At 37.9% G+C, this 21889-nt stretch overlaps 1 protein-coding gene across 2 annotated transcripts in view; it reads right to left on the reverse strand.

Moving 5' to 3' along the window:
• Positions 1–1377: 1377 nt before the first annotated feature.
• Positions 1378–21889, reverse strand: part of DERL1 (derlin 1) — a 31507-nt gene continuing 10995 nt past the window's right edge. For both annotated transcript variants that reach the window (XM_077167567.1, XM_077167568.1), the window contains exons 2-8: positions 18507–18618; positions 11605–11669; positions 10513–10539; positions 9822–9917; positions 8640–8692; positions 7115–7225; positions 1378–3571 (exon numbers count right to left, since the gene is read on the reverse strand). In XM_077167567.1, the coding sequence (XP_077023682.1) occupies positions 3430–3571; positions 7115–7225; positions 8640–8692; positions 9822–9917; positions 10513–10539; positions 11605–11669; positions 18507–18618 (606 nt within the window). In that variant the 3' untranslated portion in view covers positions 1378–3429. The remainder of the gene's footprint in view (positions 3572–7114; positions 7226–8639; positions 8693–9821; positions 9918–10512; positions 10540–11604; positions 11670–18506; positions 18619–21889) is intronic.

A 21889-nucleotide genomic window follows, 5' to 3' on the forward strand; every position in this document is an offset into this window, starting at 1 on the left:
ACAGATATGTATTTTATTTATGCTTATACTCTCAGGCCACAGAGCAAATCCCCCTAGGCATAAGACAGCTAAATGTATAACTTCAGTTAATGTTTTCAAATTTATACCTTCAATTAATGCTTCCAATATTCCTACCTGTATCAAGAACCTATCTCTTTTTTTTTGCCATTGACTTATTGTCAGGAGCTTTGACTTCTGCAACTTAAAGCTGAGGTCTTAAACTAGGATTAGATTTGTATCTTGCTGACACTTTGCAGCTGCTTGATCTTAATCAAGTTACTTAACCCTTTAAGATTCCTTATTTGGAATACAAGAATACTACCTATTTCACAAGTTGGTTTCAACACTGAATCACAGAATCCTCTAAGATTGGTTTAATTCCCTTTCCATATAAGAATCCAGAGATTTGAAGGTAGATGCACATAGGCAAGACCTTTTCTGACTCATCAGAAGAAGGGAAGAAGAGGAGCAGGGCTGTGTATTCTTTTCCATTACTGGGGAAACCCTGAGACATCAGAAAGGAATGATCCTGCATATATCGAAAGACAACACATTGCCAATGTCGTGTTCTAAGCTATCTATTGAGTAGCCCCACCTAAATATTCCAGACCCACCTATATATTAGAATTGCTAGGAACTTCAAAAATATGTGGTATGGGAGCAATGCAAGGAATCTGAATTTTTTTTAATATCTCAAAACTGATCTCATATATAACCAGATTGGGAAACCATAGACTGAAGGCTTAAACTATTCATAAAGCACCTGTTACATTAATATTCAATACCACATATGCTACCTGAAAATGAGATTCCTAGCCTGAGTTGTTTGTGAGAATAAGGGGAACACATGGAAATAAAAAGGGGAACACGTCTAGGACTTAAATCACTCACACAAGGAGTTATATGACACATTATCCCCCAATTCCAATTAAAATCACCAGCATCATTCTGGAAAGCAAGTAAGTAAATGCCCAACAAATTCACGTTTGTTCAGCCCAGCCTTCTGATCCTAACAGTGAGACATCCAGTAAAAGAGAAGCTTTTTACAAAGGCTAAGATTTGTTGATTCCAGGAATATTAAGTTAATGTGAAAAATGTAGAAGGGGGAGGGACCTCACAGAGAAAGAGTTGGCAATGAATGAAACAAACTGCAACATCTCCTATTATTATATCAGTGTTAATCAACAGGTAGCTTAGAACACAATATTGGCAATGTGCTGTCCTTCAAATATGCAGAATCATTCCTTTAATGCATGGCCCTGCTCCTTCTCGTTTTCCAGCTTCTGATGGGAAGCAATGACTGGTGAGGTGACAGAAATCATGTAACATCTAAAAGAGGCAGCAGAGCAGGGATGCGCAGACTTAAGACAGACAACCTTTGAATTGCACATTTTAATTTCCAATTTTTACCAGTAAAAAGGTTCAGTTACAAAAGCGAATTTCTCTATACAAAATAAGGATTTTTTTTTCAGTCATAAAGAGACTCCACTGTCATGTCTTGTCTTGCCAAGTTAAAACTCAAATAGCTTGCTTAGCTGAAAATATTCCAAAACTAAGATAGGTGATCTAGATAAAACTCAAGAAAATTATCAGCTTCCTACATGTGTTTAAGAACAACTTAACATTTTGCCTTGAACTGAAGATTCTGAAGAATACCTGTAAACCTTTAAACTACTGCCTTCAGGCAGGTGATGTTGCTAAAAGGACATTCAGACTGGACCTCACTTACCTTTTGAGTCCAGTTACACATACGAGTTTCCACTCCTGTACAATAAGTGTAGTGCAACATAAGAATAATGGGATCTAAAACTCTACAGGTAAATTTTATTGTGGCCATAGGTTAACAGCAGAACACATGACAGTCAAGGTTCAGCCTCTCCCCAACTATTATGTCATCATATAAATTAAATATGGAGAGGAGATACACACATCACTGTTTAAGAGTGGGAAAAAGAATAGTCGCACTATCAGAGGACTATGTTCCCTGAAAAGAAACTGATCAAAATGATCGAAACCTTTTTAGCTGACTCAAGATTATCTGGTAACTGCTTAAACCTTGGTCCTAGCAATCTGCTTACAGAATAAAAACATAAAATAAAAAAATGTGTAAAAGACTGTAGCCTTCAAAAAACTTTATTTGGTGATAAGCCTAGCTCTGAAGGGGAAGCCCACCCGTGAAAGAGGAGCTGTGGGTATTTAAGATGGTCTGATTCTCAGAGCTCATACATTCATGACTCAAAAAAACAAAGACCCTCAAGCACAAATTATTCTATAGCCATTACAACCCCAAAATTTACTTGTAATTCACTTACATGTGTTTACATTAGCTTTAAAATCATCTACTTACAGAACAGCTGCTCCTTCCTCCCAATTAACTGATGCAGTTGCCCTCCACCCCCACCAAATAAAGGGCAAAAAAAGGACCATTTACTCATTCTACTCAGTGAGTATCTGTCCAAAAAAATGAAAATGAAACGGAATCAGCGCCCAGGTGCTTCTCAGAGAGATTATCTTCCTGCGGCAAATGTGATTGGGAGCCTCCTCACACAACACAACATAACCAGTCTGAGTACACACAAAGCCAGGACGCCCTACACATGTGATGCACAGCCACTGAGTCCACCACGGTCTAACCTAACACCCATGCAATATGCAGCTCCATTACAGCTTTGATCATTCAGCTTAGGGCAAAAACTGCCTAGCAACAAGCTCTAAACATCGTTAATACAAATCTGGGTCCCTCACTGACTTAGTGGTGCTTTTCATTTAAAAAATCTGAAGATGTGGAAAATGGTTGTAACTGACATCAAGGTTATAGCAACTCCAAAAGCTGAGTTAGCTCCTCATCCACTGCTCCTGTCTTCTCCGCTATTTTTAAAGTTCTGCTACCAAAGGAAAAAAAAATTTGCGTGAACAATTTCTTTGTCACCAAGCCTTGGCAAGAGTCAATAAATAAAAGAGCTTGTCAAAGGCAGAACCATGGCATGGGCAACCTCCTCTAGTCACATATTTGGGGACTGGGAAAAGTAGGAGAGAGGCATGTATGCAGGAAAGAGAGAAGAGTCCCTTAAATAAGGGTTTGGTTACCCGACCCCAGGTGCCCAGCTGGGTGCCAGCAGACAAGAACCTGTTCAAACCCATTATTCAGACGGAAAGGGAAGAGAAAACACCAAAAAAAAAAAAAAAACCAGTTTGGAAATCTGCACAGTTGATATTGTTCTTCATAGCAGTAAGGACTTGAATGAGAATCATGAAACTGGAGAAACATATTTTTCTTCAGGATTTAAAAAAATTTGTCTTGTATCGAAAGACTACATTCAGTGTGGGTCAGGTCCAACAGCATTAGCTAGAGCTTGGTTGTTCTGCACACCCAGCACGGAGGGGCCTCGTCTGAGCGGAGCAGCTGGCGGGCAGGCAGAGGCTGCTCCTTCACTGGTCTCCGAGGCGGAAGCCCTGGCCCCAGTTGTGTCTCCCACCGCCGCCACCGTTCTGATCAGCTGCTCGCCTCATGCTAGCAGGGGGCACGCCGAATCCCGACACCCCTCCTCTCCTGCTGGGCAGCCAGCGGTACCTGGGGCACAGAGAGGGGAGAAGAAAGTCACTTCCACATGCTTACCTGACCATGCAGACATCTCCTTCCTGGTGCTCCCTGGGCATCTGTCATAATGAATTATGTTAGTCTGTGACCAACTGAAAGCCAGGGACAATGTCTTATTTAACTTCGCCTTTTTATGCCCTGACCAAAGAAGGTTTACCTTGGATGCTTGTCATTTTTTTAAAAGCCAGATGTTTACCTTTAATTCTTTTAGATTAATTAAAAGATTCATTGTAATGATTACAGAAAGAATAGTAAATATTATATCTTTTAAATAAAGAAAAATACCAAAAAACTAAAAATAATTAACTGGATGTTTTTAAACCAATTTAAACTTTCAGCTAAACTTTCCTCAGTATAAAAGTAATTCATGCAAGTTTCTTTAAAAGAATAATTAATGCAGAATAGGAATAGAAACAAAAATATTACATCCACAAGCCCAATAACCAGAAATAACCACCAAGAGCATTTTGGCCTACTTAAATATGGATCAAACTAGGTCAAAAGACACAAAATAAATTCACTTTCCAAGGACAAATGCACAGCATTTCCACTGATGCTCCCAGCTGAGTTCTAGAGTCCACTCAAGGTGAGTGGGGAAGAGTCGTCATGTCTTGGGGTATGTTTCTTAGGTTTATTCATAAACTGCTCTCGGACTGCATTCTTTCCATTTCACAGATGATGGGAAAGGTGGAGCCCAGAAAGGTTAGATGATTTCCCATCTGACAAACTAATTATAAGAAAACTCTTAAATGCAGGATTAAAACTCAAAAAAGTTTTCCACCTAAACTGAGAATCTTTTTAAACCTATTCCACTCATCAGAGTCCAATGTGTAAAATTCTGCTTGGCAGGAGAGACCATGATGACACCCGTTTAAACCTTTCACAGCACCAAGCATAAGCCCTGCCTGGGGACCTGCCCACAGCTAAGAGCCCGATGAGCACAGCGCAGGTAAAGCAGTCCCAGTATGAATCATCACTCAATAAGTATTTTTCCTAAGGGTTTTCGAATTTGTCTGCTCTTCACACCATGCCTGAGGTATGCACTATTACTCCTGATTTAGAAATGAAAAAACTGAGGAGTGAAGCTATTCTAAATGGACAGGGTCAGGATTCAGACCCAGGCCCTAGAGCCTGTCACCTGCTCTACTTGCCCCCCACTATGTGCCTCGGGATTTAGGAAAGACACAAGAAGCAGGAGTCACAGGACAGAAGCTGATGACTAGAGTCCTCGTTTGTTTATACATCCCTGATACCTTCATGTTCCCTCCCCCAAAAGAACCCTAACTGCCTTTAAATAGAAAAACAGCTGTGTGCAGAAGAGGATACATCTACTTTTCTAACTGGAATACAGAATACTGAGAATACATCTGAGAATTCTCCAACTCACATCTTCCCTTTTAAAGAAATACAACTTCACCATTAAATCAAAAGGTATTTCCAAGCACTGGTGACTCAACCCCATGACTGGCTCTGGTACAACAACATTCCTCCAAAATACATAATACAAGAGAACATTTCAAAAAAGGCAACACTAGGGCTGTCTTGCTCTGCTACTTACTGTAAGCCGATATGGAAGCCCTCTCCATTGCTTGAACAGATAGTGAAATTAAATGCAAGTAATTAGTATAAAAAGACACTCAATTACCCACAATCAACAAAAATTTATGGTAATTTCAAAGCAGTTACTGCTTTTACAAGGAGCTACATTTTATCATCTGATCTTTATGCAAAATTTAACAGAAGGACTTCCACCAACAGAGAAAGCTCAACCGGAAGGCAGGCTCCAAAGAGCTGCTGATTTTGCCACTAGACTCTCATATACCGTGTTGCCCACAATTAAGAAATATCTCCAAGCCATTAGTCAGAATATGGCCATTTAAAGTAAAATAACTGTTGGCTGCCCTCCAGAGTGCCAAGCTTTTTGAAATTGATGCATCTGCCATCCAACTTGATAAACCTAGATCAGAAATCCAAGCCTGCTGCTATTGTGCCCTTTGATAATTACAAAGCAGATTGGTCATTTGTTTTTTTATGCCTGAAGGCAACCCAAAGCTGAGAAAAGAAACAAATTTCTTTAATACTCTTAAAGAAAAATACACACACAATAACAACACTGTGTTTCTCTGTTTGTACAGGCATACCTCGCTTTATTGTGCTTCACAGATACTGCACTTTTAACAAATTGAGGTTTACGGCAACCCTGCATCAAGCAAGTCTATCAAGCGCCATTTTTCCACAGCGTGTGTTCACTTCGTGCCTCTTTGTCATTTTAATTAAGGCATGTACATTTTTTTTAGACATAATGCTATTGCACACTTAAAAGAATACAGTAGGGCGTAAACATAACTTTTATATGCACTAAGAAACCAAAATATTCATGTGACTTGCTTTATTACAATATTCACTTTACTGCGGTGGTCTGGAGCCAAACTCATAATATCTCCGAGGTATACCTATGTATTACCTCACAATTAATGTCTTTCAAAAACCTATCCCTAACCCATAAAAGGTTGGAGAGAGGAGGAGGTTTTAGAAGACTTGACTAATCTCTTAGAAGAATCACAGAACTGTAAAACTTCGAACAAAAATTAAAATGAGCAGGAAAGGAAAGGATTTTTTTTAAGCTTTAAAAATGCAAGCTATTATTGCAATTCCCCAACATGAGATTAGGCACAATTGTCAGGCAGGCTGTGACACCCACATGGTGATTTAACTGGTCCCTTCTTAAACAGGCTTCTGCTTCACTGACAGAATAGCCATACTACTTACATGCCTAAGTGTGTGAGCATCTCTTCTCAGCTCCCCAAATTCCATCCCTTCCCCAGCCTTAGGAATATGGCTAATGGTTTTTATTTACTGAGCGCCCACCACAATGCTTACAGCTATATAACATATTTCACACAGTCCTGTGACGCCGGTGCCCCACAAACCACCAATTATAGATTTGCAAGTTGAGGTTCAGAGGTTTTATTAAACACTTTGCAATATCAAAGCTGGTAAGTGAAAGAAATGGGATTCAAACCCAAATCTGTTTCAAAATCAAAGCTGAGTCCTTGGTCTCCTCATTTTAGTCAACCCAAAAAGCAGAGATAGAATGAGCACATCCTCTCAAGACTCCTGTAACCTTGAAAGCACCTGTAAAAATTTATTTTCTATAACACTTAATATAAAATTGTTTAAAACTGCTAACCAATTAGCTAACTTATCCCCTTCCCCACCCAAGCCAAAATCTTTGGGAAGAACTTGCTCCAAGAGAATGTACTCTGCTGTCCTGTTCCTTTGCCCACCCTGGCCCACTACTATGCTGTACCTGTACCAGTTGTGTACACATGCACAGCAGAGCGGGGGCACTTCCTGAGAGGCACTGAGCTGTGGCTTTGGTCCCTAGCTTCCCTGTGACTGTGTGACCACAGTAAGTTGTATGCTAGCTGACATTTCTCCATTAGATACGGAGGTAAGGATACATGAGAACATATTCAGTAAAACGATTTTCAAACAAGAGAAAAAAATGCTTACAAAAATTGAGGTGTGGATAGAAAATTTCTTCCTCCCAAGTCCATTGGGTATCTGAACATTAAGAAGAAATAAAGATGTCCAACAAGATTTCCAATTAACTCATTGATTACCCTGCAAACAGAGAGCCAAATTAGTTTAAAGATATTCAAGCAATAAACTGAGGTACAGCAAGTCTTAACCCAGGGAGAGAGCCTTCCCTGCAGCCCATTTACAGTCTCTGGGAATCAGCTGAGAGCTATACAATGAGCCCTTTTACAGTGGAGCGCCAAATGCATTCTAAAGAGGAAACTGGTCCTGCTGACCCAGCCAGGCCTGTGCTCCTCAAGGCCAGCAGCCCCTCTGATACATCTTTCAAGTCCCAGCCCATCCCCAAATTCTTGTTTTTACTACCTCCAGCCTCAAGAGTTAAGGTCATTGCAAAGCAAGCTTCTGAATGCTTTAAATCATGAATACTGTATTTGTGAAACTTAGACAAACAGGAAAGCTACCAAGAGACAAGGAGAGGAAAGCAGGACAATAAATGCCCCCACCCCCACACCTGGAGCCATTAAGTACTTCTCTCTTGCCTCTTGTCGCCTACAGCCACAGAGATAGCTTGAGGAAGCTGACCTTCACCCTATAACCCTAAAATGAACACTGACCTTCTTCAGTTTTCCCAGCACTGTTACATGAAGACGATCTCAAGGTTTTAAAGACCCACTTTTACTACTGAGTATCCTTCTTTCTCTTCGCTGGCAACTTAATTCTTGTCAGGGATAAATCTACATCTACAACTACTACCATCTCTGCCTTCCAGGTGGAAGGGCAGCTTAATCAAGCCCCAAACTTGCAACACTCAACAGAGTCTGTTTGCTCAATGTTTTCATTTCTCCCTATCAATATGCAGTAGAGGTTAGGACCACACAGAGTAAATATGCCAAACATATTAAGAACTAGCACTACTAAAATATCTATTAAAATATTTTAAACATTTTACAATATAAGAAGAAAGAGTTCTTAGATACTTGCACCTTTAAAATTCTGAATGGATGCATTAAAGGCTTGCCTAAATCTCAGTTCTAATTCCACAATGACATATCAGAAATTTGACCCTCTTTGGCCAAAACTTCCATATTATCAAACAACTTATAAAACTATCTCCCATCTGCAAATATGCATTTCTTGACTGGTGAGCAGTTTCCGAAGCGTTTTGGAAATGCCTTGAAAATAACAATAATTTTATATAGAGTTCTAGGAAAAGACAACTTAGACACAAACTAGGTATAGTTTGCTCAACTTGGACAATGAATCCAGACATATTCATTCAAAAACACATATGGAAACACACTGTGTCTACTCAAAGCTAACAAAAATATTCAATGCTAAATTAAAGCCCTGCAATCCAATTAATTATATCAAAATGAAATTCTTTCACAAGTATACTGAAATTCTTCAAACTTCTATGAAGTTTAGAAAAATAATATGGAGATTAATGGAATCCTTCCCAAGAATTAGTTTCCAAGTGAATAAATCTAACATTACTTACGAGCCTCCAATAATATAGTTGAATCCAAGGATAACCCAGGGTAAATAACAGGCCTAGGAAAGAATACACACAAACATGAACAGATACATCTGAACAGGATACAACTGCTATGGAGTTAAAAAGGATAAGTATATAATGACAAGGGCTTTATATAAATCCTTGATAAGGTAAGTGCAAAATTTCTCAGATTAATCTAGCATCAGCCCCACTGTACTTAGAACTGCCTGACTCAAATCGGACTTATTTGTATATTTATAACTGGAAAAACAGAAGATTTTGCCTATTGTTCAGAAGCAATACATGCCCTTTTGAATTAACATAACAACTTCAGAAAATAGATCAGTGTTCTATGGATGCTATTAAAAATGGCCAGCAATAGCATCACATTAAGACTTCAACCAGCAAACTGAACCATCTTTTTAGGTTCTTTTTTTATATAACTCACAAAATTACTTTGAATTTTTGTCCCATAACACACTGATATCTTGAACTAACATGCCCAAGTAAGACATCCCCAGATGAATTAAACCTCTAAGCCCCTTACCAGATTCTGGACATCATACCAAGGAACTTTACAAACTAGCAAAGAGAGGGCTTTACATACATAGCTTTAAGGCAAAATGTGGTTAAGTACCATGAAACACAGAGTATTACAAAAGCCCAAAGGCAAGACTAATTCCAGGCAGAAGTCTCAGGAAATAGGTTCAGTCCCAACTCAGATTAAGAGCAGGAAAGATTTAGATGAGGAAGAGACTAGAAAAGCTGTTACAGGTGGGTAAGTGTGAGAGAAGGTTCAAAGCGAAGTACTGTCAGGCAAAAACAAACCTGGTTTGGCTAAAGTATAAAGTATATAAGATAGTAAGAACAGATTCTAAAAGGGAGGGTTTCACACAAGTGTCTTTCCTTTTCTCTCGCTTGCTAACACACACACATGAATTCACTCGGGGTCAGACACCTGGGGGGCCTAAGGTACAGAGAGTGGAGGAGTAGCAGTCAGCAAATTACTCAGGGTTAGCCAAAGGAACACAGCTGGGACTGAGTAGGGGCAAGGTGGGCTTGCCTATGGTATACTGCTCTGCAGTGACCTCTTTTGGATGATCCAGAAAGCACATCTCTGTGCTGAAGAGAGGGATTTCTGCAAAGACAAATGAAAAAGAACATTTTCCAACTAGGGTCAAGTACCTTAAATCGTGTTCCAAACCAAAATGATACAATCATGTCTCTGTTCAGCTGGGCCCAGACATAAAGTACTGACATGATGAGAGGAATCATCAGCAACTGCAAAAGAAGTCAACACGGAAAGATGAGGTGCTTAGAAAATAGGTTAATCACAAACCAACCAACTATTCTTTTTACCCTTCCTTTCAAAAAAAAAAAAAATTCTCACGTGGCTATTCAAAAAGCAAAAGGGATTTCCACTGTTCAAAATTATAAACTGACCTTATAATTTAATCACTCATACAATGAACGTTACAAAATCTGGTAATAAAATGCAATACAGAAATGTTATTTTTTAATGGATTCAGGAAAATCCATGCCTAAAAAAAAGGCAACAAACTTTATTTAGAGTATAATCACAATTTTAAAAAACTACATAGTCAAACACACAGACTGACAATACTTAATAACCATTATTCTCAATGTTCAAATAGAAAAGAAGCCAGATATGAGAAAGAAAAGCAATGATTTAGAGAACTCATGCAAGATCTTCACAAGTTTAGCACTTTCTCATATAGATCTGCAAAATAAAAGTCATAATTCTCTCATTTCAAAATACCACAGTATGCAATTAATTCAATTTTAACTTCTGTCAAAGGTCACTAATAATCAATCTGAAACATGAAAAGGGCAAATAGTTTCAGAGGACACTTACCTGCATATCCATTGCTAAGCCAGTAATCTTGGTTTGTATAGTTAAAGATCGGATTCAAACAACATATTTTGTACCCAGTTAAGCTGGTCTGCTTATTTTCCCTCATTTAAAAGTTCAGTTCATTCCAGCGTTTTGAAGGAAAATGTGTTTCCATAGTTCAGGTTGCTTAAAATGTCCAAGAACTCAGTGGTTTCTAATCATCGTCATTATGAACTTTCTATTAGACTACTAAGAGAAGGAACTGGTAGAAATGAACCACTCAGGCACCTGATTCAACTGGTTGGCTCACATCCTTCTCTTCCCCTGCCAGTGCGTTTTAGCTTCTCTTCTTAACAGAGGCGGGAGAGGCTGTCCTCAGAAACACAGAATGAGTCTCCTCACGTACAGGGTTCCAAGCGTGGTTCAAGTCCAAAACAATGTTTTTTCTTCCCTGAGAGGAAAAGGCCATCCAAAGTGCCACATGTGCTGGCTCATGGCCAGGTTTATATGCAGCGCAGCCCAAAGGCAGCTTCGGGCTCCCCACCTCTGCAGAGGGACTGAGCCACCATGGCCTCTGCTGCTCTCAGCAGCTGTGAGAATCCACAGCTGGGAGCTGCTGACAACTGCGGCCGAAGTGAGCAGAGACATACTGTGCCCCTTCTCAGAGCCGGGTACTTTACAGAGGGGATGAGTTATTATTTAGGACCCCAAGACAAGGACAGCAGTGAAGGCACAAGAGGATGCCAGTTGTAAATTAGTTTTCTGAGGAAGACCACAGATTTCAAAAGCTGTCTCATGGCACAGAGTCTCTTTGTGCTACAGTCAACAAGCTGTCACACATAAGAACACAGCGAACTGGGAACGAGAAGAGGGAAGAGTAATAAAGCTCACCCAAATGTGGAAAATCCCCACTAAGGCAATGGCAAGAAAATGCATTATTCAAGGGCTATTTGATTCTCTACAGCTTTTAAAAAAAACATTAATTATTCTGAGTCATTAACAATAGCAACCAAAGGCGCAAGAATTATAATTTGAAATGCTTTATAAAATACTATTTCCCCAACCCTGAAAAAACTTGGTTTATTTCTGGCCCAAAATAACAGACAAGGATACCACGATGCAAATCCAGTTAAAGAGGAGCATGAACAAATAGTCCGCTGGCCTTCCATCAAAAGCTCCTGGAAACAAAAATAAGCCAGTGTCACGGTTCAGAATCTCAGAAAAAAGTAACTTCTATGAGAGAAACACTTCAAAAAATTACAGAGAAAGCAAAAATTAAAATATTTTTAAAAGCACTGCTCCCAAGTAAAAGAAAATTTAATTTTTAAAAGTATCTAAATCATGCCCTCAATGAAGCCCTGGAACTTCACCTGAGTAAGGTCTACTACATCCTCCAAGCTGAATTCAAATACCACGTTCTCACTATCACTTGCTGCATCAGACCCAAAGGATGAACAGTCACTTGCTCAGCTACGGAGCCCCCACCCCCAAACTCCAGTGATGGCCCCACAGAGGCCCTTGCAGCCTGCTGGACTTTCCTTCTTGGCTCTTCTTGTGACCTGAAGAAACATCTATCATCTCCTGGCTAATGCCTGCCCCCTCCACTAGACCATAAGCCCTGTCAGGGGAGCAACCATGTCTGTTTTGCTTGCCACTGTGTCTTTCCAGCACCACTCCGCATGGGAGGCACTTATCAATTGTGAAGCGGTGGTTATCATTAGACACACACATGTAGTACCACACAGTCTGGCACTGGGCTCACGAGCACCAAGAAGAGTTAGTCTCCGTCTTCCAGGAATTTACAATCTAGCTAGGGAAAGCAATGGGAGGTGTTAGGGGAAGAGCCAAACCTTTCCATAGCTGGACTCTTAACCCACAGACGACATCTGTGAGACAGAATGAAAAGACCTACTACCTCCCTTTTTACAGAGGAGGAAATAAAGTCCCGTGACCAAAGCCACAGGTCTTGTTAAAAGCAGAGTCATCTAATTACTAGTCAAGTGCTCCTGTCACTATACCATATACCAGGCTCTTTTTCACTCCTGGGCGGAATCATCAATAGTGACCCAGCTTAGCCTTCTAAGAGTGACTCCAACGGACCTCAGCTGGGAGACCACAGAAGGGCAGAACAAGAACTAGAAATGACGTAAGGTTAGTCTAGCTTACAAAATTACATTCTTTGGCCCCCACACCCATCACAGTTATATTATACAGCTAGTCAATTAAAACAATTAAAAAAGAATACTGCTTCACCTTCCCCAAGTTGAAGTCTTGATATTCTCACAAGCAGTGTGAACAACCAAAGCTATAAGCTGAGCCCCCAGTCTTGGGGTTTGTTCATATGCAACTTAACCCCACAAAGGATAGGTTAAGCCTACTTAAAATTAGGCCTAAGATGGACAGCACAATACTACCTAACTGTAATGTAATTACATTAAAACACTGAATGAAGCTGCATGTGAGAATGATAGAGGGAGGAGGGCTGGGGACATAAATGAAATCAGAAAGAAAGATAGATGTTCAAGACTGAGATGGTATAATCTAGGAATGCCTAGATTGTATAATAATAGTGAAATGTACAATGTACAAATTTTAAAGATATTTTTGCATGAGGAAGAACAAAGGAATGTCATTATTGCAGGGTGCTGAAAACAGATGGTAATTAATATTTTAAAATGTCACCTTATGTGTGAGACTAAAGCAAAAAATGTTTATTTGGTACAAAATTTATATTTTGACTAGAGCATTTCCTAATATAACTTATGTAGATAGTTCGATTGAATGCCATAAGTACTTGGAATCTCAGGTAGGACATGAGATTTTGTTGGTTTGTCCAGAGTGATGCCCCGATGAATCCGAGTGATTCGATCAGTGAGTGGAAAAGTATTTGCAAAGCCCCCTTTGGGGAATGGTGAGACCAGGGAGAAATTCAACTTCCCCAAGTTGAATTCTTGATATTCTCACAAGCAGTGTGGACAACCAAAGCTATAGGCTGAGCCCCCAGTCTTGGGGTTTGTTCATATGAAACTTAACCCCACAATGGACAGGTCAAGTCTACTTAAAATTTAGGCCTAAGAGTCACCCCCAAAAGAGCCTCTTTTGTTGCTCAGATGTGGCCTCTCTCTCCAGCCACCATGACGAGCAGTCTCACCACCCTCCCCTCTCTGCGTGGGACATGACTCCCAGGGGTGTGGACCTTCCTGGCAACATGGGACAGAGATCCTGGAATGAGCTGAGACTCAGCATCAAGGGATTGAGAAAAACCCTAGAATGAGCTGAGACTTAACATCAAGGGATTGAGAGAACCTTCTCGAACAAAGGGGGAAGAGTAAAATGAGACTACGTGTCAATGCTGAGAGATTTCAAACAAAGTCGAGAGGTTATCCTGGAGGTTATTCTTACGCATTAAGTGGATATCACCTTGTTGTTCAAGATGTAGTGGAGAGGCTGGAGGGAACTGCCTGAAAATGTAGAGCTGTGTTCCAGTAGCCATGTTTCTTGCTGATGATTGAACAATGATATAGCTTTCACAATGTGACTCTGTGATTGTGAAAACCTTGTGTCTGATGCTCCTTTTATCTACCATATCAACAGAAGAGTAGAATATATGTAATAAAAATAAATAATAGGGGGAACAAATGTCAAAATAAATTTAGTTTGAAAGGCTAGTGATAAATGAAAGCGAGGGGTAAGGGGTATGGTATGTATAATCTTTTTTTTCTCTGTTATCGTTTCATTTCTTTTTCTGTTGTCTTTTTATTTCTTTTTCTAAATCAATGCATAAGAAATGATGAATATGCAACTATGTGATGATATTAAGAATTACTGATTATATATGTAGAATTGAATGATACCTTAATGTTTTGTTTGTTTTTTGTTAATTTTTTTAATTAATAAATAAAAATAAATTAGGCCTAAGAGTCACCCCCAAGAGAACCTCTTTTGTTGTTCACATGTGGCCTCTCTCTCCAGCCAACACAACAAGCAAACTCACCACCCTTCCTTTGTCTACATGGGACATGACTCCCAGGGGTGTGGACCTTCCTGGCAACGTGGGACAGAAATCCTAGAATGAGTTGAGACTCAGCATCAAGGGGTTGATAAAACCTTCTCAACCAAAAGGGGGAAGAGTGAAATGAGACAAAATAAAGTGTCAATGGCTGAGAGATTCCAAACAGAGTCAAGAGGTTATCCTGGAGGTTATTCTTATGCATTAAATAGATATCACCTTGTTATCCAAGATGTAATCGAGAGGCTGGAGGGAACTGCCTGAAAATGTAGAGCTGTGTTCCAGTAGCCATGTTTCTTGATGATGATTGTATAATGATATAGATTTCACAATATGACTGTGTGATTGTGAAAATCTTGTGCCTGATGCTCCTTTTATCTACATTATCAACAGAGGAGTAAAACATATGGAATAAAAATAAATAATAGGGGGGACAAATGTTAAAATAAATTTAGATTGAAATGCTAGTGATCAATGAAAGGGAGGTGTAAGGGGTATGGTATGTATGAATTTTTTTGTTTTCTTTTTATTTCTTTTTCTGAATAGATGCAAATTTTCCAAGAAATGATCATGATGATGAATATGCAACTATGTGATGATATTGTGAATTACTGATTATATATGTAGAACAGAATGATCAACATTTAAGAATGTTGGCGTTTGTTTGGTGTTTTTTGGTATTTAAAAAAAATTTAAAACAAACAAAAAAAAAGAATCCTAAAAACTATGAGAAAAAAATCTGTCTAAAAGAAAAGTAGGTTTCAAATAAAAGCCTATCCTACTTTCCCTTATTTCTCCCTTGGGACCTCACTTCAGCGACAGTGTTAAGGATGTTTAATGCGAGGGGGGATGACTATGATGAGTCAGAACCAAAATTCCAACAAAATTTCTGAATTTTAATGAGATCCATACTTCTTTTGATGTGGTTTTGGCTCTGTGATGGCTCAAGCTTCTTTAGATTCAGAGTATTTAAAATATTGTAATCATGTAAACTACAGTACAATGTTACTTGGCATATTTGCAACTGGGGATTTACAAATTAACTGGTCTCAAATTGCAGTCTTCCAATTCAAATCAGAAACCTCATAAATAAGCCAGCACTGCTATATACTTAACAACTTAGCCAGGCAGGAAAATAAGCAGGTGGCAAACATTATGAAATGTCAAAATGTTATCTTGACTGTGTATGCGTGGCAGGATAGGGGTGGGAGTGGAATATAGGAATGTTATATTTTCTGCCTGATTTTTCTTATAAACTTTCAACTGCTCTAATAAAATATAAAAATGTTACCCTGAGGCTGTATGGTGGAAAGAAGACTAGAAATCAGTAAATCTGAGGTGCAGTCCTAGCTGTATTATCTTAAATAGCTTTGTGACCTCTGGGGTATGCTACAACCTCTCCAGACCACTGTTTTCTTATCTGTTAAATAAGAAGGCTAAACTGAATGATCTCAAAGATTCCCTCCAAAAGAATGTTCACAGCAGCACTGTCTGTAATAGCCAAGACTGGAAACAAATGTCCTCGAGTAGTTTACATGATTACAATTTTTAAATACTCTGAATCTAAAGAAGTTAATGCACAAATAAAGAAATGTGATATAGCCATACAATGGAACCATATCTGACCATAAAAAAGCAGGAAACACTGACACATGCTACATGGGTAAACACTGAAAACATTTATAAGTAAAAGAAGCTAGTTACAAAAAACCATTTTGTACCAGTCCATTTATACAAAGTATCCACAAGGCAACTCCATAGATGCAGAAATTAGATTATTGGGTGCCCAGGGCTGGGGGGAGCCAGACTGAAGGAAAATGGCAAGTGACTGCTAATGGGGTACATTTGTTTTGGGTGTGATAAAAATGTTCTATAATTGCCTGTGATAATGGCTTATAACTCTACAAATATACTAAGAACCACTAAATTGTAAATTTTAAATGTACAATTTAATAGGTAAATAATATGTGAATTATATCTCATTAACCTGTTAAGTTCCTCTCAGTGTTAATATTTCAAAATGCTCAGTGACTGGGGTGGAGGGAATGAGGGAGAAACAAAAGAGAGCAATGGCCTAATATTTCTAAAATTGATCTTAAGTGTTATTCAGGTGTAATATTTTTATAAATTAGTAATATTACCTGACTAAATAGTAGAAATAGGTAAAATGAGTTTCATGGACCTTAAGTAAGCAAGACAATTTACAAATAACAGTGGTCATGGAGCTATTATAATTAAGGTTTGAAAATATCATAGTTTTTTTTTAATCCTTATATTTTAGAGATAAATACTGAGATATTTGTGGATGAAATGATATGTTTGACATTTGCTTCAAATAATTGGAGGTGGGGGGGGATATAAATAAAGCAAGGCTAGCCATAACTGTTGAAGGTGAGTGATGGTTAAAAAGGGGTTCATGATGATATATGCTACAACATGGATGGATCTCAAAAACATATTAAGTACAAGAAGCCAGTCACAAAAGGCCACACCTGTGATTCCATTAATATGTCCAGAAAAGGCAAATCCACAGAGATTTGCCAGGTGCTGGGGGTACAAAGTGACTGTGCTTAATCATTCAGAGTTTTTTTTTTGTGGGGGGAGGTCAGGGATGATGAAAAAGCTCTGGAGTAGTGGTGATGGTTGCACAACATTGTGAATGGATGTTTTAAAATAGTTAAAATGGTAAACTATATTTTATGTGAATTTTATCTCAATTTAAAAACAAATAAAAATTCTCATTAGACTTGCTCTCTACTTTTGTATATGTTTGATAATCTGCCATAATAAAATTTTTAAAACCCGGTCAAAGAGTGGTCACTTACTCTTAATCTACGGTTTATTAATGATTAAAAAATATCACTCCAACAACCTAAACCTAAACACCAGATGGGCAGAATGCAAAGCAAGTCAACATCACAATCAGGTCCAACAGGAACAAGAGAGAATGAAAATCACATATTCTGGTAGATTTAAGGAGTCAAACCCCTGATGTGGTGATGGTGGAGACTCTAGATTGGCAGTTTTACCTCAGCCAAGTTACTTAGCTTCCTTGAATCTCCCTGTAAAACCAAGGAAACAGGCTAGGACCCTTCCACCAATGGTAATATTCTAACACTATGCTTTGTATTAATTTTTTTTTTTTTTTTGCAAAGAACATTCCAGCAAGTGCCAATTTAAGGAAAAATTGTATTTGACCCCAAATGCCCGATCTTTCTACTTCCCTTATGACGCTGACTCATGGTTCTCAAACGTATGAACACTGACTTCCATTTAAACGTAGCTCAGAACTCTCTATCCTGCACAGCCAGTAGGTTTACAAAGGCTCTGAAGTCAGTCACCCTTTTCAAAATCATTTAGGCTTAACAGTAAAATTATGTTCACAGTTTAACACGGCAGTATCAAGTTAATACAGCAATTCAGAACAACATATGAAGTGTGACTGGAAATAAATTACTATTTAGTGGGAAACTTTTAAGAAAATATTTTCATAGCTTATCCATAATATTGTATAGGTAGTCATATCTGAAAAACTACCATATTATTAAATCTCAGCTATACATTTTAAAGATGAGTGTTTCAATTACAGAGACAAGATCTATGCTTTAATTTCATGAAGTTGTGTTTTTCAACCCCAATCTAGCAGATATTTACAGCCAATTTCACATGAAAGGACAAGGTGACTGCTCTGTGATGAAAATGAATGACTTGTCAAATTGAGAAGCACAGAGCTTAGCCACTAGAGAGTGAGCAAGACAGGCAACCTCAGAGATCAGGTTTCTCACATATAAAATGGTGACACTGCTTCTTATACTTCATGAAGTTGTTCTGAGAATTAAAAATCGAATAACATCAGTGCTAAGTGCAGTCCTGGTATGAGCAGTAACTATTGTTATGCCATCTCTTTATATAATGCTAAGAGCCCTCAAAATTCCCCCAAATAAGTAAATACATGGGTTAGTAAATTAGACAAAAATACTACTTAAAACAAGTATGGGTAACCTACCTGTTTCAAGCCGTGAAGAATACTGATATAAGAAATATAAATTGACCAAATAAAGAAATCCAGTTCCTGGCCCCACAGGGAAATAAAAGGTGGCAGTGATTGACCTCCAAACCTGTCCAGATCAAAATAAATGCAGCTGTTAGTTTCTCTAACGAAACAAAATTAATCTTTACAAATCATTCTCAACGATGATAAGAGACATTATCAAAACAATTAAAGAAAACAACTGAAGAAAAGCTCATGTCAGTGGCAATTACATCACTTGACAAATTAATGGAATAAAATGGCATCATGAAATAAGTAGTAACTATTTCTAAGTAAAAAAAAAAAAAAGTACCAAATGGGTACAGGGAAATACTAGTGGTCAATGAGAGGGAGGGGTAAGGGGTATGGTATGTATGAGTTTTTTCTGTTTTCTTTTTATTTCTTTTTCTGAATAGATGTAAATGTTCTGAGAAATTATCATGGTGATGAATATACAACTATGTGATGATATTGTGAGCCACTGATTGCACACCAAGTATGGAACGGTCATACGTTAAGAATGTTCGTATGGTATGTTGACTGGTTTTATTAATAAAAATTTTTTAAAAAAAAGCAATACCACAGAAGTATATGGCTTTAGTCTTTACTGAGTTGAGGAATACAGTTCCTCAATTGAGTTGAGGAATATGAACTGCAAAGATTCAATTCCAATAGTACAATAATTCTACTATTTAAGAAGAAAATAGACAGGAATGACAAATCACATGGGAAAATGTCATAATCAAAAGGCAGAAGAAGTAAAACAGAAACACTCAAACAGATATGAAGAGCCATATGGGCGCATGACTTAAAAACATGACCCTATCTTCCCCTAAAAATTACAAAAAGGTCCACAGGGAGAAGCCAGTCTTGCACCTGACCCTCAGTCTCCCTTCCCTTTCCAGCAGCAGCTGATCAGTTTCTTGTACTTCATTCCAGAAATAATAGCACGTGTACCTCCTCCCTCTTTATCCCACCTGATACTATATTGCTTTTCCATACTGTGTTTCATTTCCTTGACAAAATATTTTTATTGGCTTCATAGCACTCCTTTTACATTGATGTCCAAACTTTGTTTATTTTTTAAAAATAGTTACAATACCACAATGAACATTCCTGTATATCTTCTTTATACATGTATATACAGAAAAAGTCCTTGTGTGTCCAACTGCTAGAAACAGACATATTTAATTTTGGTAGCTATTGCCAAATGTCTACAAAAATATTTTACCAGCTTACATGCCCTCCTAAACTGTATGCTAATACACCAGACTCCTCTCCACAGAACACTTAGTACATTTTATATTCTCCAATCTGGAAATTAATTTTAGTTTGCATTATGAATAAAGCCGGACATCTTTTCGTAATTAGAAACATAAGCATTTCCTTTATTCATTTTTCTGCTAGATTTACATTCTTTTGTATACTAAGGAAATCTCCCTTTCTCATATTTTCTTCTCTGTCAACAGACTTATGCTTTTATGGTATTTTTGTCATATTTCTGGAATGCAGAAGTTTAGTTTGTATAGTCAAATGTATACATCATGTAATATGCTTGGAAGATCTTTCCTCACTCCAAGATTATAAAAGTATTCAAAGTTTTCTTGTAGCATTTTCAGGGTTTATCTAAGGTGTAAAGAGGTCTTATTTATTTTTCTAGATGGTTACTCAGGTTTCCTAACCCCATTTACTGCATAATTCATCATCTTTTCTTCAATGATTTGAAAAGCTACTTTTAATATTTACTATATTATATATATTATATGAAGGTCTACTTCTATTCTGCTTAGAATTGATTCCTATCCCAATACCAAGCTACTTTAATTTTTAGTTTGATAATACTTTTTAATATGGGGTAAAGTTAAATAGTCTTTAATATGTTTTAATTTCAGGTAAAGTTAAATAAATTTTCTTCCACAAATGTCATGATCTTCTTGGCTATTCTCACATATATTTTTAAATCAGTTAGAACCGACATCTTTATTATCTCAATATAATATTGATATCATTCCCAGCCAAGAAGTCTTCATGGTTTTTATAGTTTTCTGTAGAGTTTCTGCTTTCTTTCACTTTTCCCCTAACAAGATGAATTATGTTACTGTTAGTAATGTTTGTACTAACATTTTCCAGTTGTACAACTCTATCTGTAAATAAAATTTTCTATATTATTTCATTCCTGTCTAATTAATTAATTTTTCTATATTATTTCATTCCTGTTAAATAAAACAGTTCTGGAAACTAGAAGTCCAAAACCAAGGTGCCAGCAGGTGATGCTTTCTGAAGGCCCTAAGAGAGGATCCTTCCTTGCTTGTCTCACTCCTACCTCTGGAGCTTACTGGCTATCCTTGGTGTTCCTTGGTTTGTTACATCTTTACTCCAATCTCTGCATCCATTGTCACATGACCATCTTCCCTGTGTCTATGTCTGTACATGGACATGTGTTTATCTTCTCTGTGTCTGTCTTCTCTTCTTACAAGGATACTACTTGTATTGGATTAGGGCCTACCCCAGACAATACAATTTCATCTTAACTTGATTATATCTGCAAAGACTATTTCCCAATAAGGTCACAAACACAGGTACTAGGCTTCAGGACTTAAATACAAGGGCACAATTAAACCCATAACAGGGAACAATATGAGCCAATTATTTGGCTTGTCTCCATAATGCCTTTATTTTACTTTATTGAGGTAATATAAAATTTGCTATTTTGGGTGGGCCACGGTGGCTCAGCAGGGAGAGTTCTTGCCTGCCACGCCAGAGACCTGGGTTCAATTCTCCGTGCCTGACCAGGCAAAAAAAAACAACAACAAAAAAAAAATTGCCATTTTAACCATTTTTAAGTATACAATTCTGTGGCATTAATTACATTTCCAATTTTGTGCTACCATCACCTCCATCCATTACCAAAAGCCTTTTTTAAAGAATATATATTTCTCATATACTTATTTTCCTGTGCTTTACTTCAAAGTTTGCCTCCTCCTAATGTTTTATAATCCCTTCTTTGACCTTTTAAATAGTGAGCCCATGATTTGTAATTCCTTTGAGTGCATGAAGAGTTCTCTATCTAAATTCTGCTCCTGATTCCTTGGGAAAAGTCTCCACTTGCCTTTTCTGTAATATCTGTGCACAAACCAGAGCTGGGATTGTTTTGGTAATTATTCTTCTCCGTAATGGGACCAGCCTTCAGGGAAGGAGTATTTTAAGGTGTTCTGGATCTCCTAGACTAATCTTTGAATTTTTTCATCTCTTCTCTCTTACTTTCCACCTCATTTTGTTCTACCTTCTGTAAGATTTTTTCATACCTTCATCAATCATCTCCACTAATGATTTTTAGTTTTGCAACCTATTTTTAATTG

Source organism: Tamandua tetradactyla, chromosome 6, assembly GCF_023851605.1.
Source record: "Tamandua tetradactyla isolate mTamTet1 chromosome 6, mTamTet1.pri, whole genome shotgun sequence".
NCBI lineage: Eukaryota > Metazoa > Chordata > Mammalia > Pilosa > Myrmecophagidae > Tamandua > Tamandua tetradactyla.